Source organism: Monodon monoceros, unplaced genomic scaffold, assembly GCF_005190385.1.
Source record: "Monodon monoceros isolate NGI ecotype Baffin Bay Population unplaced genomic scaffold, NGI_Narwhal_1 Super_Scaffold_14, whole genome shotgun sequence".
Classification (NCBI taxonomy): Eukaryota; Metazoa; Chordata; class Mammalia; order Artiodactyla; family Monodontidae; genus Monodon; species Monodon monoceros.
The window spans coordinates 62,996,274-63,021,679 of NW_021703770.1; the positions used below are offsets into that span (position 1 = coordinate 62,996,274).

The 25,406-nt window shown below is 39.0% G+C and overlaps 1 protein-coding gene across 1 annotated transcript in view; it reads right to left on the reverse strand.

Moving 5' to 3' along the window:
- The window catches only part of PREX2 (phosphatidylinositol-3,4,5-trisphosphate dependent Rac exchange factor 2), a 284,317-nt gene that overhangs the window by 11,691 nt on the left and 247,220 nt on the right, over positions 1-25,406 (reverse strand). Inside the window, exon 38 of the mRNA XM_029223229.1 lies at positions 8,215-8,317. Within this exon, the coding sequence (XP_029079062.1) occupies positions 8,215-8,317 (103 nt within the window). The remainder of the gene's footprint in view (positions 1-8,214; positions 8,318-25,406) is intronic.

Here is a 25,406-nt window from a genome sequence, read left to right on the forward strand (position 1 = left end):
TCTTTGTTCTTCTTTCTCTAGTTGTTTTAAGTGTAGGGTTAGATTGTTTATTTGAGATTTTTCTTGTTTCTTGAGGTGTGATTGAATTGCTATAAACTTCCCTCGTAGAACTGCTTTTGCTGTGTCCCATAGGTTTTGGGTCATCGTGTTTTCACTGTCATTTGTTTCTATGTATTTTTTAATTTCTTCTTTGATTTCTTCAGTGATCTCTTGATTATTTAGTAGCACACTGTTTAGCCTCCGTGTATTTGTGTTTTTTACAGTTTTTTCCTGTAATTGATGTCCAATCTCAGAGTGTTGTGGTCAGAAAAGATGCTTCATACGATTTCAATTTTCTTAAATTTTCCGAGGCTTGATTTGTGACCCAAGATATGATCTATCCTGGAGAATGTTCCATGTGCAGTTGAAAAGAAAGTGTATTCTGCCACTTTTGGGTGGAATGTTCTGTAAATATCAGTTAAATCTATCTGGTCTATTGTGTCCTTTAAAGCTTGTGTTTCCTTATTTATTTTCATTTTGGATGATCTGTCTGTTGGTGTAAGTGGGGTGTTAAAGTCCCCTACTATTATTGTGTTACTGTCAATTTCTCCTTTCATGGTTGTTAGCATTTGCCTTATGTACCGAGGTGTTCCTGTGTTGGGTGCGTAAACAATTTATAATTGTTATATCTTCTTCTCGGATTGATCCTTTGATCATTATGTAGTGTCCCTCCTTATCTCTTCTATCAGTCTTTATTTTGAAGTCTATTTTATCTGATATGAGTATTGCTACTCCAGCTTTCTTTTGATTTCCATTTGCATGCAGTATCTTTTTCCATCCCTTCACTTTCAGTCTGGATGTGTCCCTAGGTCTGAACTGGGTCTCTTGTAGACAGCATATACATGGGTCTTCTTTTTGTATCCATTCAGCCAGTCTGTGTCTTTTTGTTGGGGCATTTAATCCATTTACATTCAAGGTTATTATCGATATGTATGTTCCTATTACCATCTTCTTAATTGTTTTGGGTTTGTTTTTGTGGGTCTTTTTCTTCTGTTGTGTTCCCCCCCCCCACCCCCAGAGAACTTTCTTTAGCATTTGTTGTAAAGCTGGTTTGGTGGTGCTGAATTCTCTTAGCTTTTGCTTGCCTGAAAAGCTTTTGATTTCTCCATCAAATCTGAATGAGATCCCTGGTGGGTAGAGTAATCTTGGTTGTAGGTTTTTCTCTTTCATCACTTTAAGTATATCCTGCCACTCCCTTCTGGCCTGCAGAGTTTCTGCTGAAAACTCAGCTGATAACTTTATGGTGATTCCTTTGTATGTTATTTTTTGTTTTTCCCTTGCTGCTTTTAATATTTTTTCTTTGAATTTAATTTTTTGTTAGTTTGATTAATATGTATCTTGGTGTGTTTTCCCTAGGGTTTATCTTGTATGGGACTCTCTGTGCTTCCTGGACTTGGGTGACTATTTCCTTTCCCATGGTAGGGATGTTTTCGACTATAATCTCTTCAAATATTTTCTCAGACACTTTCTTTTTCTCTTCTTCTTCTGGGACCCCTATAATTCGAATGTTGGTACCTTTAGTGTAGTCCCAGAGGTCTCTGAGATTGTCTTCAATTCTTTTCATTTTTTTTCTCTTTATTCTGCTCCTTGGCAGCTATTTCCACCATTTTGTCTTCCAGCTCACTTATTTGTTCTTCCGCCTCAGTTATTCTGTTATTGATTCCTTCTAGTGTATTTTTCATTTCAGTTATTGTGTTGTTCATCTCTGTTTGTTTATTCTTTAGCTCTTCTAGAGCTTTGTTAAACATTTCTTGTATTTTCTCAATCTGTACCTCCATTCTATTTCTGAGATTCTGGATCATCTTTACTATCATTACTCTGAATTCTTTTTCAGGTAGATTGCCTAGTTCCTCTTCATTTATTTGGTCTTGTAGGTTTTTACCTTGCTCCTTCATCTGTGACATATCTTTTTGCCATCTCATTTTTTTTTTTTTTATGAGTGGAATTGTGTTCCTGTCTTACTGGTTGTTTGGCCTGAGGCTTCCAACACTGGAGTTTGTAGGCTATTGGGTAGAGCTGGGTCTTGGTGATGAGATGAGGACCTCTGTGAAACCTCACTCCGATGAATATTCTGTGGGGTCTGAGGTCCTCTGTTAATCCAGTGGTTTGGACTCAGAGCTCCCACTGCAAGAGCTTCGGCCCCACCCCCGGCTCATGAACCAAGATCCTGCAAGCCACATGGGATGGCAAAAAAATAAAATAAATAACAATAACAAAGTAAAAAGTAAAATTAGACTAGGAAACTAACAGATATGTTAGAAAGAATCTAAAAATAAAAATATAGATGAATCAACAACTGTAATGTACAACAGTACCACAATAATAACAAAAGAGGGGGAGGGAAAAGAAAAAAAAAACGGGGGGGAAGGCCTTGGCTGTGGAGGGCGGGGTCTAAGCAAAGGTGAGGTTTGGGTGGTGGGCGGGGTGTATACTTAAAAGACCTTCCAGGCTGGAAAAGGCCCTGAGGGCTGTGGGGGGGTGGGAGGGGCTTAGGCTCAAGAAACAGAAGCTGCCAGGCGTGCCCCCCACCCCTGGTCTCAGAGGGCTGGGGACCTCACCTCGGAGCCTAGCAGGCTCCCTGGGCCCAAGTGGATGGGGTAAACACCCTCCGTTCTTCTCCCGCTCCTCCTGGAGGGCACCTCCTGCGTGCCTCTCCTGATCTCCCCGGCCTCAGAGGCACCGATCCTGTCTGGCCTCCACTTCTCCTCCCCCCTTATTCCCCCCACATCCTACCGGTTCATTTGGGGGTTCCTCCTGTCTCCTTGGGCCTCAGGGTCTCCCACCAATGGCTAGCAGGCACCCTAGTTGTGGGGAGATGCTAACTCGGTGTCTTATCACACCGCCCGAATCACTAGCTCTTTTTTTTTTTTTTTGCGGTACGCGGGCCTCTCACTGTTGTGGCCTCTCCCGTTGCGGAGCACAGGCTCTGGATGTGCAGGCTCAGCGGCCATGACTCACGGGCCTAGCCGCTCCATGGCATGTGGGATCTTCCCGGACCAGGGCGGCACGAACCCATGTCCCCTGCATCGGCAGGCGGACTCTCAACCACTGCACCACCAGGGAAGGCCCTCCCTGGCTCTTTTTAACGGAGAATGATATTTAGAACTCAAGATCTGGACAGTGGGTATGCCCATTACTACTACTGGTGTGTAACTGCTTCTAGGTCTTCTCAGTGGGCTGAGCTAGTTGATTAGTGTAAACGTACTCAAACATCTATATTTCTTTCTACATCTATCTATATCTCTGTGTGTATGTGTCCATGCATTCAAGCTGATACTTCCGGTTCCAATCCAGTACCCCAGGGTTCATTCTAAATTCCAGGCTTCTCCCTTTCCTTATTTGTAACTTCTTTCTCAGACAGTAAGAAACCTGACTCTCAATATTCACAATATACTTACTTATTTGTTCAGTCCTACCAAAGACATTAACTAGTTTTAGAATCTCTAAATCGTATCCCTGTGAGAAACAGATTTACTAACTGGAATATGGTATTTTTGTATAATTATTTTTGTCTTTAGTCTCATGATATTCCATTAAATAATTTCTAGAAAGATTTTTGCTTAAAAGATTTCAAATAAAATGGAAGCTCATCATGCTGAACACATCTGCTGGTATACTCCATTTGGAATTCAGCCGTATAATTCTTCTTATACTCAATGTGCCAGCGACTTGCATTTTTACACCTTGCTCATGTTTTCCCTCTACTAAACACCCTCTCTGTCCTTTTCCCTATATGTCTGCATCACATTTATCCTCCAAGGCCCAAATCAATTATTGGCTGGTCATTCACTATATTAGGTACTGTTTTAAATACATTCAGTATTCAAGCCTCAAAACAACAGTATGGAGCAAGCATTATACCATTATTATCTTTGTCTTAATAATGAGGAAACGAAGCAACAGAGAAGCTAAGAGTCTTGCCTCAAATCACACAGACAGTAAACACTAGAGCTGGGATTCAAGCTGAGGGTGCGTGGCCCTAGAATCTGTGCTCTTGGCTACTATCATATATTTACTTTCTGCATGCAGCCTTTTTCTAGTTCTCCTAGGTAGAACTAATTCATTGCCTAAACATCACTTAGCATTTCCTCTATACTGGGCATTAATGTAGAAACCAGTGATACCATCATGACATACACTCGGTGTCCCAGCCATTCAGGGGCTCACAGTCTACTCGTTTACTTGTTCCCTGTTTTACGTCCTCATGCACTGACGTTGTGCACCCCGGAGAGCACTTGCCTGTGGGTGCACCATGATGATGTGCCCATACATGTCTGCCATGAGGCTAGGCAAGAAGCTGATCATCCTTGGTCTTTGTCCTCAGTGCTCAGTATAAAGCCCTGATACTGGAGGTCAGGAGACAGGATTCTTCAGAATCCAAATTTTTATTAAAAAGGTCAGAAAAGAATTTGGGGTAGACTTCTACCAAAAAATACTTGGAACATATAATTTAGAGGATAGGAGACTTTAAGCTTATAATGTAAATTAGAGCTTCTACCTCAAACCATTTGTGTTTTTTTTGGCCACACTGCACGGCATGCAGGATCTTAGTTCCCCAACCACGGATCGAACCCGTGCCTCCTGCATTGGAAGCACGGAGTTTTAACCACTGGACCTCCAGGGAAGTCCTCAAACCATTTATTAATCATATCAGTTGGTTATGTAAAAATGCTGCCTAGGATTACTATAATCATTACACACAAATTGCATGGGGCATAGTACCTTTCCCTTCTTTTATCTTTTCTTCTAACTCAACCAGATAATTAAAACAACTCTATTAAAACTACATACATGAAATCTGTTCATGAAAACTATACAGTTGGCTACCATATTTGTGGGTTTTGCATCTGCAGATTCAATCCACTGTGTCATTGATCCACAGTTGGTTGAATCCATGGATGTGAATGCATGGACTCAAAACCCGTGGATATGGGGGGCCAACTGTATTCATTGTGCTCCTCCACCATTTTTTGTAAAGGACTTAAGCATCCAAGGACTTGTTATCTGTAGGGGCTCCTGGAACCAAACCGTGGCAGATATGGAGGGAGGTCTACACTGCAATTAGAAATAAAAACAGCAAATCATGCTGAAAAGCTCCTTGTTCTTCAAAAAGAAACTAAAGATCTTAGAAAATATTATTCATTAACCAGGTAAGCATTCTAACCATTCTGTCTCTGGAAAGCTGAATCTAAACGATTAAAAGACAGAAGGGTCAGAAAAGTTAGAGTTTTGATTCACACTTGTGTTCGAACTACTCAGATCCCACGTGGGTAAGAGTTGGCTTGTAGACTGGATCCCAGCCATTAATCCCACTGCCTGTAACTGCTGAATACTTGAAAGAGGATTGGCCACAGAAGGAATATTGCAAAAATCTCCTCTGGGCACCAGTCCATCCCAATTTCTATGAAAAGAGGACCCAAGGCTCCATGATCTTTCACAAAGAAGGCAGAAATCAGGTCTTTGTCTGGGAACCACTTGGAGGTGTCATAACTTGTAGCAGAGAAACAAGCAACAAAGGTAGGAAGCTACCCACCCTAAATGGATTTATTAACAAAAAAGAGGAGGAGGGAGTGATAAACACTGAAAAATACTGCAGTTTAGAAATCAACTTACAAACTTCCTAAGTTTTCAGTCTTTTAAAATTATACTTTATAAATATATAAGATATATTAATAACTATAATTAACTAATAATCATTTATTGTTAATTAATATACAAATAAATTTTAAAGAGGCTTGAACAAGTTAAATAAGTCATTAAGGCCTAGGTAATATTGTTTTTAACTTTTCCCATCTTTATTTTATCTATCTCAGTTTTCAGTTGTAAGAAATTAAAGCTTTTGATTATTCAAATCCATGTAGTAAGAACGTATATGTAGCCAGCTCATAATGACCTCTTTACTGGATTATTCTTAAAAAGATCAATTATCGGGGCTTCCCTGGTGGCACAGTGGTTAAGAATCCGCCTCCCAATACAGGGGACATGGGTTTGAGTCCTGGTCCGGGAAGATGCCACATGCTGTGGAGCAACTAAGCCCATGCGCTGCAACTACTGAGCCCACGTCACACAACTACTGAAGCCCGTGTTCCTAGAGCCCGTGCTCTGCAACAAGAGAGGCTGCCTCAATGAGAAGTCCACACAACTGCAATGAAGAGTAGCCCCCACTTGACGCAACTAAAGAAAGCCCGCACAGAGCAACTAAGACCCAACACAACCATAAATAAATAAATAAATAAATAACTTTATTAAAAAAGAAAAAAAAAGATCAATTATCAGTCTCTTAGTCTTCCCTTGGAGAGGGCTCCTCCAAGTCTTACTGCAAACTCACTCTAACAGCAACAGAGTGAAACAGAAAGCTTAATCTCTTGCTGTATGTTTTAGCATCCAAATCCCAACCCTGATATGGATAATCACAAGTTTACTTTGATCTACTTTTTTAAAACCAAATTTGAATATCTACCCAAAAAATCCTTCCCAAACCTGCTGGTATTTGCATCTGTATTTGCCCTTTTCCAGCCGAACCACACTGTGTCACGTGCTTCTCACGGATCTGACCTTTACTTAGCAAATCCCTCTTGGACCTTGTGAGATCTTGGTTTTCAGTATTCAGCTCTGCAGTTCTCAACCCGAAGCAACAACGTACATGTGCTTGCTCTACCTCATCTCTGCAGACCCCAGGCTGGGCACTGGCCTCACTCAGGACTGTTTCCATGAATTATTCTTTTGACTTGGTTGACATTCTGTAGTGTAATCTTGGGAGCAAATCTATAGGGATTTATATGTTTGCTTGAGAGTTATACATTAAGTCTTTAGTAAATAAAGCAGACATAATTACAAAAGTATGTCTTAAAAATTAAGTCACTCACTATCACTGGATAATTCAAACCCAATCAGCAAGTAGAGAGATTTGTTAAATCAATTTTCTGAGGTAGCCCTAATAAAAGGTGGAAGAATAAAATATAAAATTGATGTCTTTTAACTTCTTTTGTCTCTCTACTGACTTGTGTTTTCTTCTACTAGATTAAGCACATTTTCCTAATAATCGGTACATTGGAGGTTAGTGCATTTTTGTTAGCCTTTTAAAGAATCTTAAGGGTTCAAAACCAAACTACCACACTTAAAATACTACTGAGCTATTGTACAGAAAGTTCAGGGAATTCTCTGGTGGTCCAGTGGTCAGGACTCCGAGCTTTCACTGCTGAGGGCACAGGTTCAATCCCCAGTCAGGGAACTAAGATCCCGCAAGCCATGGGGCACAGCCAAAAAAAAGAAAGTTCATTCACTTTGTAAGAGTGTGTTCTCACCTATAAGTACTACAGTGACCTAAAGATAGTCCAAAGGCAGCTCTTCGTCTTCTGCAGGAAAATTTGAGGTACGTGCTTTATCTTCAGAATAAGGCACAAACTTCTTAGCATGGTGCGGAAGTCCCTTCGAGATCTCCAGAAGCAAGCAGGGCCCTCAACTCTGTCCTCTTCCTCCTTGCCCCTCCCCCTTCCCCAGTCTATTCCCCAGCCTTCCTAAATCACCTGCCTTTCCCAGAAAATGTCACATGTCATTCTTTTTTAAAATTAATTAATTAATTTTTGGCTGCATTGGGTCTTCGTTGCTGTGCGCGGGCTTCCTCTAGTTGCGGTGCGTGGATTTCTCATTGCGGTGGCTTCTCTTGTTGCAGAGCATGGGCTCTAGAGTGCAGGCTCAGTAGTTGTGTCTCGCGGGCTCTAGAGCGCAAGCTCAGTAGTTGTGGCGCACGGGCTTAGTTGCTCTGCAGCATGCGGGAGCTTCCCGGACCAAGGCTGGAACCCGTGTCCCATGCATTGGCAGACGGATTCTTAACCACTGCGCCACCAAGGAAACCCACATGTCCTTCTATCTTGTAGCTTACGCTGCCCCAAATCCACTCCTGTCCATTTGCCTGGCCACCTCCCTGTCTTCCATCAGGATACCTCTTAGACTTCCCTTTTCTCAGGTTGTCTAAGCTTCTTGGAGAACCCTCAGAGAGATGCCTGCGTGGTCTTCTTCCCCGGGAATCAGTGTTTCTTGTTCACCACTCACTTTCTGAGCCTGGAAAAGTGCCTGCCACATCCAGGTACCTGTCAGACACCTGATAAATGAACCAAGGAACCTTCAAATCCAGGGCGTGAGAAACAACTTCCTAAAATGTGTTGTGAGACTCACCTGCTTCCGCATCACGTCTGTAGCCTGCATGATGTAGCAAGGAGGCAGTCCGTGGCTTCTGGCCAGAATGATGGCCTGCTCCAGGGTCACGCTCAGGGTGCACCTGCGGGCAAGGGCAAGGGCAAGTCAGACTCCACCGGTTCCCGTTAAGCTCTTCAAGACATCTGGGGCTGCTAATGAAGGGTGGAACAGTATGCCTCCTGGGAGAAGTACTCATTTTTCCCTGGGTATCTCCCATGTACTCATGAGGTACCCATGTTAATAAACTTCTGTCATTTTTCTCTTGGTAATCTGTCTTTTGTTACAGGGGTCTCAACTGAGAAGTCAGAAGAGTAGAGGAAAAATTATTTTTCCTCTCCCACATGAATATCAAAATCAAATAGCACCAGCCAAGTTCAAAACAACTAGACAACAGACCACTGATTTTTCTACACAGAAACACCTGTTTAAAAATAGATTATAGAGGTACACTGCTGGGGTCCTAAATTAAGTATTTAAATTGAAAACAAACCCGTAATGAACTCTGTTGAGGAGAGAGTTTATACACAGAAAATTAAGTAAGCAGAATTATAATAAATTTTATCGTCAGATATGAATTTTTACTGGTATTTCATGTAATTTAAAAGAAATGACTTACTAATATCTTTCATTCATGCTTACATATTCATAGTTAATAGAATTATACTGATTTATACCCAATATCTTAGAAAAAAGTGAAATTAATATTCACTAAGATCAGAATTTTTTTTAAAAAGTGTGTTTCTTGGACCCAATCCAAAAGACTAACATTTTGAAAAGGAAATTTTAATGAGTTATCCAGCAATGTGGTGCCCAGAGCAGCCCCAAAGAAAATTCAGAATTCAGCACCCAAATTCAGTGATTGGTGAGCCTTGGTCCTCCTTCCCTTTAGGGCATTTCTTCCACATTTTTCTCTATGGCAACTCATAGGGAGCTAAGAACCCTCTACATTTGATAATATTTTCAGGTGCTGGTCTCTGAATTGTTTTTTTAGGGGTACCTTCTGCATACATTCCATAAAAATGTTCGTTACTTTTTTTTAGATGTTTTGCCTAACATCTACATTAGTGGACTTTGTTTCACTTCATTTTTCAATTTATTAGTATTTTGATTGTTTTTTCTCCATTTTTGCAATTACCTCTCTGTGGTTCGGTATTTTACAAATGTATTTTTCTAGATCTGTTTAGTTTTTCCCTACAAATGAAAGTTCTACAGTGCAATTATATATGAGGAATGTCGAACTCATTTATCCCTGGTTGTGAGGCTGTACCACAGAAGCCCAGTACACCTGGCAGATTCAGATACTCATGACTTGCAGAAAAGAGAAACGGATTTAAAAGATTACTGCTGTAATTTTAGAAAGAACCTGACAAAATGCAACTTTATTATTACAATAATTGCATTCTAAGGAGAAACAACGATCAGTTCCATTGGCTGCTAAATGACGTGAAAAGCAGCTTCCTCGTTAACATTAACAGAGAACTCTTTAGAAAGCATTAAGAACACATATTCACATGGGCTAAAGTTTTATAATTAACTTCTAGTAGTATACGATGTTTATAAATATTTAATGTACGAGTCTGACAATAATATAAAATTGTATATTACATGTACCTGCATGCATATGCCAATGCAAGCCAAGAGCTATAACTGACAGTTCATGTTCAAAAAATATCAAATGTTTACAAAGCATTTCATTGTCAGCTAACTCAACACACCATAACCTTTCTCTCCTCCTTAAGGTCTCCTCTCCTCCAACTTTAAGTCCTTACTGATCTTAACATTTTAATCAATACTGGTCATTACACCAGCTGAATGAAGCTAAGAAAAAAATCTTGATCTTTTTCTAATCACTGAAATATGTCTCTGCTTCCAGATAAAGCCTCACTTGCCCTCATCAACTTACAACAAACACTTACTCATTGTGAAGGACCTTTAACAGGAAGCCTGTAATTTTTATCCATTTTCTTAACCTTTTTAAACTGATTTATTTCTCTCTACTTCAAGCTGTAGTAAACAGCAGTACAGCAGCAAATTATCTGCCAGAGACTTTAAAAGATTTTACTGTAATCTCCTGATCAATCAACGCGACCCGTAACATGCTCTCGGACAGGGTGCCTCAAAGTGTCACACCTTTAGAACCAATCACATGTACATCATCTAATAGAAAAATCTAGCTTAAAATGGATACATAAGTTTTATTTCGCCAGCATATCAAGAGAAGATGGCTTCGTCTATACTTGCCTTTTTGTACTAACCGCTGTGTATATTCCAATTAGGTCCCACCATTAATTTGAAATTTTTAAAAAGTGATAAAATTTAAAAGAGACAGCCAGGTCAATGAGAGAAATATTGCCTATTCGATTCACAGTTGATTTATCCAATGGAGGCCTAGTTTTTCCATCGCAGCATCACAGAGTTCCATTCTCCTAAATTAAGCATGTGGAAGAGCACCAGCACTAAGCCCACAACTCTGCTTCCAACATAGCATTACTCGCCTCATAGTTGTTTTGTTTTTTTTTTTTGCGGCATGCGGGCCTCTCACTGTTGTGGCCTCTCCCGTTGCGGAGCACAAGCTCCGGACGCGCAGGCTCAGCGGCCATGGCTCACGGGCCCAGTCGCTCCGCGGCATGTGGGATCTTCCCGGACCGGGGCACGAACCCGTGTCCCCTGCATCGGCAGGCGGACTGTCAACCACTGCGCCACCAGGGAAGCCCGCACCAGGTTTTTTGATGGTGCAGAGTCAGGCTTTACAAGGGATCATTTGATTTTATAGGTACTTCTCTGATTACCAGTGAGACTGTTCTGCTAATTCTTGGCAAGAGAATGAAGGAAACAGACCAAAGGCCAGGAACCCTAAGCAAATCCCATTCCATACGAGATTTCTTATCTGACCTGCGAATTTCCTTTCTAGAACTATCTCTGTTCTCACATTAGGCAGTTAAATTAAAATTTAAATAAATCTACATTTTTACTCCGTCCTGGAAAATACGGGCTCTCAATTGTTCAGCTCCTTCTAGCTGCAATATCATTTTAAAAATTTAGACAATTCTTTCTCTCGGAGTCACAAAAATGAAATAGTAAAATAAAGGTAGCAGTGTAGAATTTGTCCTTCATAAAAAAGCAAATATAACATATACACTGAGGAAAGTTGTTCCATGATTTTAGTAATAAGACATCCCAAGTAACAGCTCTGCTTAGGGTATACTCCTGAGAACGTGCACTTGACAGGGCTGCAAAATTATGCAGAAATTGTGCATTTCCTCATAGAAAGAAAAAAGGAAAGGGTCAATACACCTGTGCTTATAATGAATAAATCTTCTTGACATATTTCATATTAAAAACAGATCCCACATCACTCAGGGATTTAGCATAGTTTTAATATGATAAATGTAACCTGTGGCCAATGGGTCCAATTTAATTTGAAAAGCACTTTGATTTAGCAATGCTATGGAAGAGTCACAAAGAGGTAACTTTCTATTCATCCACTCATTCAACAAATATTTTTGAGTGTCTACTTTGTAACTACAAGTACCATTAAGTGCTGGCAGAAGTAATTTACTTTCAAGCTAAAATCGTTGAGTTTCGGAGTCCCTTTTTCACAGGATCCCTAGCAACCTGTTCACATAGTCATATGCTTTTACAGATTTGCAAAAGCCAAATGTTTTGACTGCAAATGGTTATGACTGCTGTCTTTTTATGTCCCAGCTTTCCTCTGTCATGTTCTGCAATGTTCCAATGGCCATAGTTCTTTCTGGAACTGAGCTAAAGGAAGTAGAATTAGGGATCCATTTAGGCTAGGTTTACTGGGACCTATGGATATGATTCACAGTCACTTATAGTTAGGTTATTACAATATCCTAGTGTAGGAATGGACTCCAGAGTATTCCCACTGCGCATTGTACAGACTCACCCAAGGTTGAAAAGGACGTGCAGGGCCCAAGGCTGTAATGCAATGTGTTCATATCCTGGTGCACCCAGGACTCTGTGTGGTGCAGGAGAAACAAGGTTGGAATGTATAGAGCCAGATGCTACTCTGTGGAATATTCTTCCAATACATTATGGTCCTCATGCTAAAGAACCTTCTGGAGGTTTTCATATTTGACAACAATTTTTAAATTTAAAATAATGTTGATGTTGAAATGTGTTGTCAATTCTTCCGTAAGATTATGATGTTATTAGATTATGATAATTACATGAAGTTCATGACAAACTTCCACCAACATCTCCTTCATAAACTGGGGTTTGGTTGAAATAGAGTTCACATGACTATCATTTGGCACTTGCTAATATGATTCTCTGTGATTTTTATTTCATATGTTTGTCCCAACTGATCCTAGAACACCCGGTATCAACTTTATTTTGTGTCGAACTGTAGAGCTTAGGGTCAGGAAAAGCATGTGAAATGGTCTCCTGTTTGCCAGTCCTATTTCTCGATGCCAGGGGGCTGCAATGAGCAATAACCAACACCCCCTCCCTCCCTCCCTCAACTCAGTCTCACTGGAGAGACAAAGCTTAGTTTTCCTAAATTAGTTTAAATTTAACATATTGTATTTCAACCATTTATTAACTCATATCTATTATACTACATTCAGTTCACTTTTAAGACTTCAATTCTTATTTGAAGCAGGTTATGTGTTAATCTTTTTATAAAAACATGGTAATCTTTTCCTTTAAGATGACTCATCACATTTCTATAATAAATCAGATAAAAGATTCTCCAAACCCGAGGACCTTCTACATATTTGGTCATTTACCATGATCACAAAAACACCAGTTTTACTTTAATTACAATTTAAAACCTCCAGAGCTCTAAAGCCTCATTTAATGTTGATTCGAACGGTACTAACAAGGAAGCCAATCTCCCAAGGGTTGAAGTGCATCAAATTGAACACTTGAGGAGATGCATCATCCCTTTCGGGCCACCAGGGTGATGCAGTAACTCACAGTGAAACTGACATGGCAAACCAGAACAACGGTATGTTTATGGCTTTGCGCTGTGGATTTCTTTGCTGACTTTCAGCATGTTCACTGCCAGGAACTCTGATGTTTTGCCTGGCAGCTAACCATATTGTTCTCTCTTGGGTGGTCCCAAACTTTGTTATTACTAGTGGAGGAGGGGCATTGAGATTCTAATTATATAAACTGACACCTTAAATGAAACACATGAAAAACTAGTGTAATGAGGATCTCTGAATTTGTAGCCACAATAATTTGCCTTAAATTCACATTATGTAGATGTTGAAGTGAAAAACAAAAAAAACTTAAAAGGTAATTAAAGAGAGAAAAATGCAATCTTTCGCAAGGGATAGTTTGCTTTTATTTCTCCATATTTTAAAAATTGAGAATGAGACTGAATATTACTTTGAAAATTTCTATTGTATCCCTCAATAATGTTACATACTCAATTACCACTAAAAACTGTGCCCCAGAACAAACCCCACTGGAGTCACTGAATTTAGGGATACATGTTTCAACTTAAAAAGTTACTTGAGCAGTGATTTTTTCACTCTTTTGTGCCATAACAGAATTGAGGCACTTGGATAAGTTATGTTCATTTTTTTGTGTGTGTGCTAGCACAGTATAATTAGCAGGATAATTTCCTGTTAGAAAAATATGATAAATGGAAGACACACACCCACAGTTGAAAGGCATGTGTTGGGGTCTCTGAGTTTAAAGGACCATATGCCAAACAATGGTTTTGACCTGCTCTGGAAAAGGCAACATCAGACATGTCCCCTAACAATCTATATAAACTGGCTAAATATTTCAATATTTACTTCAACATTTCATTTGGAATTATTTGCATTCATATACAGGTTAATTTGATTTTGTGCTAGATGAATATAAAGTGAAATAATTATTTAACCATTCTGAAATCAGTGAGTTTTGCCTCAATGTAGAATTCCACCCAATGATCAGAGTCTTGATTTTGTTTTTTAGCTCCGGATTTCCATGTGTATTGCCTCATTTTCACCATCCTTTCTAACTGTGATACTGCCTTTAGTCACAAAAATAAGAGGGAAAAAATTCCCTTAGGGAAAATGCATGGCTCAGAATCTATGTATAAAGACAGCCTGAAGACCCTATTCTTTGATGACATTCTTCCCATGAATTCTTTGTCTTGATATAGTTGCAGCTGCTTATATTTAGAATCTTACAGATTTAGATCTTAAAACGTACAATCAATTTCCCCGTATTCTATGAAAGTCTTTTTTGCTCCTTTAATTAAAAGCCAGGTCCATTATCCTTGTTCAGGTGACTGCCACTAATAAGTTATTAGGAATCTAATCAGCTGTGGTTCTCCAGGCTACTTTATTAAGGTGAAGTTACCTGGGCAGCATTCAAATTCTGGAGAGGATAATAATGACTATTTCAATCCCAAGAGCGCGAAGTAGGTGAAATAAGCTGGAATATCGGCAGATACTACTGCTATTTGCCCACCACTCTTTCATACCCAGCTTCTTATGACAGACGGAAGATCCTGTGATCACCTGGTCTTATGCACTTTGCAGCATCATCTGAACTTCAGTCCTACAGAGCCTAAGGCAAACTAGTTTCAACCATCTTTGAACTAAAGACACATTTTCTCCCTGTTGGAAAAAATGTAAATGATTCTGCTCAGTTTCCAAACATTTTTACTTCTTCCTTGTGTTTTTCTCATAATCCCATTTAATCAGACAGTAAAAACAAACAGTTGTAGGAAATACCTGAGTTAGAGATTCTTCATTAACATTTTTCAAATTTAATCTAAATGTTAAACTTCTTGAAATGTGCTACCAAGTTACTATAATTTGAAGTGTCTGATGAGTTAGTTTGTAGAAACATTGTTTAAAAGACACTGTGTAGTAATGGGTATAGTAAGTATGGTGAAATCCCAGATCCTCATATTTACTAATTTTTAAATGTTAAGTGCCAGCATTCAAAGAAATAAGAAAGTTGTTTGAAGAAATAAGATGCAGAAATTATCTAATTCCTTAAAGGTGTATTGTGCGATATTTTTAGTGTCTTCAACCTTCCCATTTTTGCAAAGCCTTCCCAAGGAAGAAGATGTGGTCGAGATTAAAATTATTGCTTTCCTAAAATCTTTGTCTAGTCTTTTATGATGACCCCCTGTTTCACCTCCAGACTGAGATATAAGCTTCCAAGCCGTTCAAACCAAACTCATCAATTACAAGAGATTAATGTATGTGCGGCAGGTCCACGTGCTAATATACCTACTCTAGTACCTTTCACACTTATTAATTTCATATTTCTTACCATCCCTCAAACCTCTCCTCTCTGCCGCACTGCTAATATCAACTCTTTGCCTAGATTGGTGCAACCTGGCTCAGACTCTTCTTGTCTTGCCTCTTCCCACTATTCATCAAAGGTGATCTTTTAAAAATGCAGATGGCTTTCCATTGCGTAACTTGAAATACGAAGTCTTCACAATATGGTCTCTGATTTTCCTTACTTCTACTCCATGCTTCAACTATACTGTTCACAGTTCTCTGAAGTCACCTCCTCTCAGTTCTCATATGCTGCTCTCTTCCTGATATGATCTCAGATGCCCTGCTTTGGGTCACATATCATGCCTCTGGTCATGCTATATTATACTTGTCTGAAAGGTGTAGGGATGAAGAATACGGGCATTAGAGGCAAACTTCCTAAGCTGGATCTTAAATTTGCTAATAAACTCCGTGACTCTGGGCAAGTAACTTAAGCTACTGAAACTGTTTCCTCATCTGTAAATTGAGTTTAATGATAGTACGTACCTCAGAGTGTTGTTTTCAGGATTACAGGAAATAATTCATATATAGTACTTAGCACAGGACATAGCATGTAGTACATTCTCAACAAATGTTAGCAATTTTCATTAATATTACTACACCACCACCAATAGGCCAGACTAGTGTCTGTATTGATTGTAACCTTCCTAGACCCTAGCATACTTCCCAGGATTAAGTAAGCATTCAATATACAGTTATTGAAAAGAAATGACACGAATTCCTAACTCATGCCAACAGTATTATACGTAACTCCTAAAAGATACAATTCATTTCTTTATACTCTGCATTTGCCATCTATGTGTTCAAGAAGTGTTCACTTATTAAATAAATTTGGCAAAGTAATAAATGAACTGTAGAGACAATAGATTTTAGTAAAAGAACAACCACAGAGTCCCCTACAACTTCTAAATGGTATATAGCTTTTCTTTCATGAACACTGACTTGCATTTCCCTTTCTCAGGATTTAATTACTGCTCGTACCATGGCTTCTGATGAACAACTCTTGATGAGTTTTGTTAATGCTTGGAAATTATGTATTAAAATATACTGATTCATTATTCTTACATTAACTCTATTAATTAACACTTATTTGCTCATCAAAATGGTCTATGTAATCATTTACCTATTTTCCAGGTTCAGAAGAATACGTTTGGAACCCTTGCAGAATCAATTCTTTAACACTGTCAAAATGACATGTATGCTTCCCCTCTCCTGTAGTTTCAAAAACATGTGTTCATTTCTTTGAGTCACTTCATGAAAAACCCAATCCTTTGGCTCTCTTTCTCCTATTGTCCATATTAAAGGAAACTGGCGCCACACAGTATGGCTGGCTGGCTTCCCAATGTGGGCCCCTTGTCAAGACCTCAGAATTGCCGGGAGAGCAAGGACCTCTCACTACCCTAGTTTGGGGTAGCACAGTGCATGCCCCATAGCAGTGCTCCATAAATAACTCCTCTGTCCTTCAATGAATGAATGCACAAATGCCAGCACCTGATTCTTTCCAAGTCCTAAATACCTGTCGTTATTCTAACACATACTCTTGATTTTTGACACGAGGGAAGAAGACTTCCTGTCTTTGAATTCAAGGGGATCCCGTTCTGCTGTCCTTGAACAACTGTCTACAAGCTATCAATGGAGGATTCTAAAAATAAGCTCTAACAGGGTCCAGTGCTTTGTGTATTCTACTTCTTATAGGTCAGAGGAGTGAATTCGTATTTTTCATACTCTTCTTACATCCTATCGTGACTCACCACTGTGATTTCTCCAGCTTTACTGAGGTATAATTGACATATAACATTGTGTTGGTTAAAGTTGTGTATGTTGACTTGATACACTTACATGGTGCAAGACGATTACCACTAGTTAGCTAACACCTCCATCACATAATTACCACTTCTTTTTTGTGGTTGAGAACATTTAAGATCTACTCTCTTAGCAACCACTGTGATTTTGTTTTACATACAAAGGTTTCCCTATTTTATTTTATTTTCCCTTTACATATAAAAGGTTTCCCTATTTTAGTAGGTATGATCTAGTCATTTTAAACAGATGCATTTCATATTTCTACCTCTGCAATGAGAAGATGGATTCACCATCAGAAACACAGATGAAGATAGAAACAACTGAGTGTACACTATTGCCAGGTCCTGCAGTAGATGTTTTCACATATGTTACTCACTTAATCCTCATGCCACCTTTTGCAAAAAGAAATTATTATTCCCATTCCACCAATAAATCTCTGAGAGACCATGACGGAATCATGGTCACACAGTAAGTAACAGGATTCAAAACCAGTTTTCTAATTCAAAATCCAGAGCTCTTTCCATTATTCCAAAATCACATCACATAGATCTCTGCTTTTAGAGAATCCCAACTCCCCACATCCATAATTCAACAGTCCCAATCTTGGTCTCAGCATTGCATGCTAAATGCAGTGTTTTGGTAGAGACTAATGCAGCCAGACCAAACGACTTCACTACGAATGCAGACCTCATCGTACTGAAATGTGTTCATGATTAAAAGAAACTAGATTTGAAACCTGCTGAACAATTCTATCGATTGTAAAGCAATCACGTAGTAAAAATAAACTGAAGGAAGACTGCGTTCCTTCTCTACTACAGATGTGCATTTTTCTATATAAAATGCACTGTGCTGGGTAAGGCGTGTTCATTCCTGCAGTGATCTCATTTATTCTGGTTTCTAATTACTTCTAACTACTGAGCACAGGGCACCACTGTGAAAAGTATACTGACAACTAGAAGGAAGCGCCCGATTGAAGAAACTAATTGTTTACTGTTGCAGGGTTTTATTTTCCCTGCCTCCTTTTATTACCTCACACGGAGGAAGAACTACACATCTGAGGGCTAAGGCAGTATGTTAAATAGGAATCAATGCCAAAGTGGCTGCTATGGCTCAACACAGGCAGAGTGTCTGCACAATTAATATGGAAAGGACCTCTGCTGATCTATTGGTCCTGCCCAACTTGGTCACCCTGAGCAATGTGTTTGTGATAAATGAAAAGCTTGAGAAAATTGCCACCAGTCAGCAGGGATTTCAAAAACCCAATACCTCTGTCCTTGTTCCCCTATAACAGAGAAGGCACTTTTCTTAATGAAACACGGAAGTACTCTTACGTGAAAAAAGGGCAAACAGTTATTTGTTTTCAAAAATACAGAGTTCACTTATAGACACATATGCATGGATAATAAAATATTAAATATTTACATTCTCCCTTTAGGAGAATTTGAATGGCTGTCTAACAATAGGTGCAATCCAAAAGCCAGTGATCGTTCAGGCAAGTTTCCAGTACACTTTATAGACACAACTTCCGGGTGTCTATTGATAATTTCAACATTATTATGTGACTCCTGTCAAAGAGACAGTACTGATGAAATCTTCCCATGACTGTACTAACTCCTATGTCTCATAGTCTGGAGCTGAAAGACAAGGGGTTAATGAGTATTTGAAAAAAAAAAAGCAAAGAGATGGCAAGCAGAGATGGGCACCATGGAAAACAACTGAACACAACGGAAAAGCAATGGGCAACAGCTGGAGAGAGATCCTGGCAGCAGCAGCAGAGTCAAATTGAATACGCGGTTCACTCCATATATCTTAAGGCAAAAAATAAATCACATTTAAGGGGCACATTTTCAGCATTGCACAGGGAATTAGCCATGAAATTCCCATTAAAGATAACAGGACTTTCTACTGCAACTTTCAACACATTCTTGGAAAGTTCTCAGTGTCTAGCTTTAAACCTAGGCTTCAAAAACATTCCACATCCCTCCTTCCTTTCTCTTCAAGCACATTAGGGTGTGTTTTTCTTTGACACGTTTCATTGCTGAGGTGTGCACAGAGGTAACTGAAGACCTTTGGGGATGGGTAATTGAGCACTTAGGGGCTAGAGGAGGTATTTGCTCGGCTGAAAATGTGTATGAATATGAAACATCTGTGTGTAAGGTAGGACTCTACCACTGTCACCAGGTTTGAATCTGCTCCTCTGCATTTTAAATTCTTCCGCCTGGACTCTTTCACCAATTGGTTTTATTTCTGTTTCATGTTTTTGGAATTTAACTGAATAGGTCGGGTACCTATCCCAGCTACTCGAAGTTCCTCAACACTCCCTCCCTAGTTCATCTTTTCTCTTGGCTCTCTGACTTCTGTCCTTACTCCTTGTAGGTTCTTTGATGACACCAATACTTAAGGGGTGTCCAGTATGCGATTTTCATCTGTTTCCCCCATACTTTGACATTGTACCATAATTGTTTCTCTTTGACCTGTTTATCCAAGATACTAAATAGATTTGTTTGAATATTTTTCACTCCTTTCTCGTGGATCCTACAGTGTTTTATTCTGAGGCTCCACGGGTGCACAGAGGACAGGGCAGCGGAGAACCAGGGAATATTAATACTCTCTCTACACTCCCTGGTGATTTTTTCTCACCTTCCACAATGGGCAGCCAATTATTCTTTGCTTACACTTCTGTGCCTTTTCCTGGAATACCTTTTCCCTGCTCCTAACACCTGGTTTGTTCCCAGAAAATTCCTAGCAGTGTTTTTCCATTACCCCTTGAGATTACATATATATGTTATTATTTATTGTTATTATAACCATTTGTACTCATATATACTTCTAGTCCTTGCTGACTATGAATCCATCAAAGTACATCCCATATAGGTACGTTGTGAGCATCTAAAACTGAACATGTAACAGATTAATTCAACATCCCTCTCCCCAGTCCCCTCAAAGACAAATGCATATTCCCCCCTCCACTGTGGCATCTTCCCTCCCCCAATCTTTCCCAGCTGGAATCATCAGAAACTCTCCCTCTCCCCTGTTCTCTGTTCCTCACCAGTTCATCTAGTTCTGTTTACTGCCTTTTCATACCTTTCACATCTGTCTTTTCCCTTCTAACCTCTGTGCCAATACCTTAGTTTTGTATCTCATCATGTCACTGTGCTCCTGTAAAATCCTAGCTGTCTCCCTGCCTCCATCCTTGTCCCATCATAGACCATGGTACTGATCTTTATTTTTAAAATATTTTTTAAAACATCTAATCATGTTATTCTTTTGCTGAAAACCTTTCATTGGCTTCCCAGGGCCTCTAGGAGGGAGTCCCAAACCCTTAACCCAGCAGGCAGGGCCGTCCATGCTCCAATTCCTGTCTTTCTTGCTCCTTTCTTCTCACTGCTTCCTTCTCATTTCACCGCCCAGAAACAGCCAGCTCTTTCTTGTGACCTCCAGCCCCGTCGTACGCTATTTCACACCTCGATATTGTATTTTCATACTATTCCTTTACACGGAACGTCCTTCTCCATTTCCGTCACCTGGTAAACGCTATTCATGCTTTAAAACCTATAACAGGTGTTACATTCCATCCTTCCTGCTTAACAGGATTTAAATCTCACTCCTCAGTATTCCTCCCCAGGATGTTAGATGACCTATTGCCAATTTAAAATTAACATCTTAGAGGCAGAAATTGCTGCTTCCTCCCTTCAACTTCCTCCACACCACCTGCTCTCCTGCTCTAGGTCACAGAGAAAAAGAGGCAGTTCAGAAAGTGCTGGCAAACGAACCAGTTATATTGGTGAGATACCCATATTTCTTCCCTCCCTAAGGAGGACAGAAAATTTGGCTCATGTCATTTATTACAGCACTTATAAACCCACTAGCATTGAAGCCCTCAGGAAGAGATCCTAGAGAATGACTGGAATTTTACTTTGCTTTAAATATCATTTTGCAGGTTTAGGAAAAATAACTTAAGTTTCTTTAAAAGAAAATTTGAAGAATCATGCCCTATTTAACGCTTTTTAAAGTCAATTCTATCAATACATTTATCACTTTTAAATAGCTACATTTTAAAAATGTAAATACTTAAATTTTACTAATATAATAATAAAATTGAGTTTTGCAAAAACAGATGAAATATCACTCCAAATTACGTATTTAGATTATTTTATCAAGGTATGTTTAATGTGCCTAGAATTTTCCAATCTTAATGATAGGAGGTAATAATGTATAAGCTCTGGCTTTATATGTACTTAAATTAAAGCATGTCTGGCCCATGATTACTGGCTGGGAGAACTAGAAATCATTGCAATAAGAAGTGACTCTCATTATTACTGTGTTATTCTTCTTTCATAGTAAACTAATGAAAACAACGAACATTTTAAAATAGAATAATTTAATGCACTAGTTTATCAAGATTCATATCAATTGCAAAGAAAAATCTAAGGAAGGAAACAAATATATATGTAAATCTGGCCATCTACCTCTTCAGGGTAAAGAACTTTTATAAAAGATAATGAAACAAGGTAAAAGAATAAAACTTATATTTGAAATATTTGATTTCTTCCCATAATTTTAAGAGAATAAACTTATTTATCTGTTTGTTTAAATTAACATAAATCGTGGAGTTTTATTTGCCTACTTTACAACTCAGTATAATTTGAAAATCTGCGTTTACTTTTCTTTTTTCCCCCCAGCTTTACTGAGGTATAACTGACAATTAAATATGGTATAAATTTAAAGTATACAACCTGTTGATGTGATATACATATACATTGTGAAATTTTCATCACAATCAAGCTAATTAACATATCCATCACCTCACATAGTTACCATTGTGTTTTTCTTTTCATTTTTGGTGGTGAAAACACTTAAGATCCACCCTCCCAGGGCTTCCCTGGTGGCAAAGTAGTTGGGAGTCCGCCTGCCGATGCAGGGGACGCGGGTTCGTGCCCCGGTCCGGGAAGATCCCGCGTGCCGCGGAGCGGCTGGGCCCGTGAGCCATGGCCGCTGGGCCTGCGCGTCTGGAGCCTGTGCTCCGCAACGGGAGAGGCCACAGCAGTGAGAGGCCCGCGTACCGCAAAAAAAAAAAAAAGATTCACCCTCCTAGCAAATGTCAAGTATATAATACAGCATTATTAAGTATAGTTGCATTGTTGTTATGTGACATCTCCGGAATTATTCACCTTGCATAACTGAAACTTTGTACCCTTTGACCAGTTGTCTCCCAGTTTTCCCCTTCTCCCAGCCCCTGGTAACCACAATTCTATTCTCTCTTCTTTGAGTCTGGCAGAGTCATTAGGATTTATGCTTATAGATGAGTAGGATATATTCTGTCTTTCTCCCAGAGCCCCATTATTATAGCATCTTATTTTTTCTCTTCTAAAGATTAGTACACAATTTTATATTTTCATTTTTGAGGTTTTTTTGGTTTTCATTCATTAATGATTTTATTAGATATCAAACAAATGAGAATGGTTGCATTGATCATAATCAAATTATAACTGTTAAAGAAAAATAATCAAAACTGCGGCCATATCGAATAACAATTTTAAACACCACCTCTGTCATTGCTACTACTACCTTTATATAAAAGAAGTGTTTTAGACTAATGTGTTTCAGATTCCTGACTATACAAGCATAATTTTAGGACTGCTTATTACAAATGTACAGGATCCTGGCATCATGAGTTAGCAGTTTCTTTTGTTCTATTTAGCCATCTTTCTGGAGATTTAAAATTCAAGATTTCCACTAATCTTGCTGCTAATCTTCCAAGTCATTTTTGGACAGAAAAATAAATGGATACATTTCAAACCTACATTTGCTTATTGCAGTAATTTATTTTTGCCCTCCCATACCTAGAGTCTAACCTACATATGGAAATCCCCGGAGTAAATCCACTCCTCTTACTTGATGTGTTCTTGGCTGCACAGTGGAGAAAGATGCAGCTTCACCATCTGCCCTGTTAGGACTCTCATCACCTAAGCCAGGTTACCTTGAGTGCTCTACTTTTATAAGATCCTGCATTTCCTTAATCTGGGCCTATTTGTCAATTTGTCCATGGTGATGACAGAATAAAATATTGCTAAGAAAGAGTCCTTAAATGTCAAACAAAAGTGGTTTTTAAAATTGTTAATTGATAGTTACCTAAAAAATGTTTTTTTTAATTGCTTATATGAACCAAGAATCACTACACTGCTTCATCTGAAATGAAAACTGTTTCATTAACCAAATTGGTAATACATATTTCCCTTTAGCTGTTTTTATATTTTAACTCCTGGATCTCAGTTTTCTAACAAACGCTTATAATCATACTTTGGGTCCTATACTATGGTCACATGATAGGTTTTGTAAGTTTCTGCTGGAAGAGGGATGATTCTAAGAATTCAACCACCCTCTGCAGTCCTGTCCAATGTGAAAAAATGTCTCAATTTCTAAATAACCAACTAAGAAATGCATTTTGGAAATATACCCTTTTAAGCTGGAAACTTCATATTATATAGTTTATTAGTTCCTAAAATTTTATATATGTTAAAGTGAGTTTCCACAATGTATAAAAGGAAAAGCAGTCTAACGCTGGAATACATAGATGGCAGCCAACTTGATGCTCATCATCATTATGCTTTTTAATAATGAGAACAGGCTGACCTTGCCACAGACTGTTTCCTCCTCACACCTGTGTGGGGTTCAAAACAACATGATTACGATGCTGCTGTTACAGGTGCTGGTGAACCCCTGACACAGTGAGCCCCTCCTGACGCTGCTGTTCACATCCCTCACTGATGACTGAACACCAAGTATGTTAGCTAAGGCAGGGCCTTGTTTCCTGGAAGAGATTCATCCTCACAACAAAACATAAAGATAAAAGGGAATTTATGTGTACAGATCTCCAAGGTTTTGGTACTAAGACGTCACAGGTGAGTCAGACATGAGGCCTGTGTTCAAATCACCCCACCTTCCTGCAGGACCATCCCAGGACTCCGACACTGCTGAAAATCCATTATTAACAGGTACAAAGAGTACGTGTACAAAAAGTCCCTGGAACAGGTCCTTAAAGGGAAACACTGTGATTCCAGATTCCTTGCCCTCACTAGAAATTTTCTTGACATAACCTTTCAGGTAGCCTCTGGAAATGTCCACCTACTGTTTCCACTGGTGAAGGAAGCAGAAGCAAATGTAGTGCGAGGAATATGGCGTCTCTGTTTTCGGATGTGATAGGACTCATGCTTAGGCTTTACAACATTTGCGGTATGCTGATTCATAACAGTTAAAGGAAAACAGTTGGCTATTAGGCAGGGATGGGAATAAAGAAGCAAAACAAAATGAAATACCGCAGTGAGTGGAAGGATGCTGCAGTAGGAAATAAAAGGGAAATTTAGAACCCATGTAGCATGCTTGTGGGTCTGCAGCAAATAACTGCATGGAACAAAAGAGAACGTTAAAAGCCACAGTGCTGATTCAATACTTTACAAGCTTTCAAACTGGCAAAAAATAATTTTGCCTAAAAGGCAGATATATGGACAATATAAAGCATGACTCTTTGTGGGAAAGAAAATTCAAAAGATATTCAAATGTTTGTATTTGCTAATCAAAGAAGTATAAATTAAAGCACTGAGGAAATACAATATCGTTGTACACCCAGTAGAGAAGCACAATAGGTAAATGGGTTCTAACACCCTCTGAAGACAAGGTAAAGATGGCAAACAACTATGTAACCTTCTGTTGGGTTTTTACAAGGACAATCCTTTTGGGAACTTAAATAATAATATATTAACCAAAGGGGTTTAAGCTCTTTGACACACTCATTGTATCTGGAGGATATTTTTGTTTACTTTTAGCTTAGTGGAAAATAAAATTGAAATCTGAACAGCTACATAAAGATGTCTCTCTGCATTAAGGGCAGTAGAGAAAGAAGATAAACCACTAAATTAATAGTTTAGTAAACTGCGGTGTATCAAGTGGCTAGAATATTATGTAGCAAATAAAAGTGATCACGGGAAAGTCTGTGCGGACGTTTTAGATAGATGATAGACAGGTAGATAGGTAAATAGATACTATGAGCGTAAAGCAGATTATTAAACTATACTAATAAAACTATGATCAGATGTATGTTGT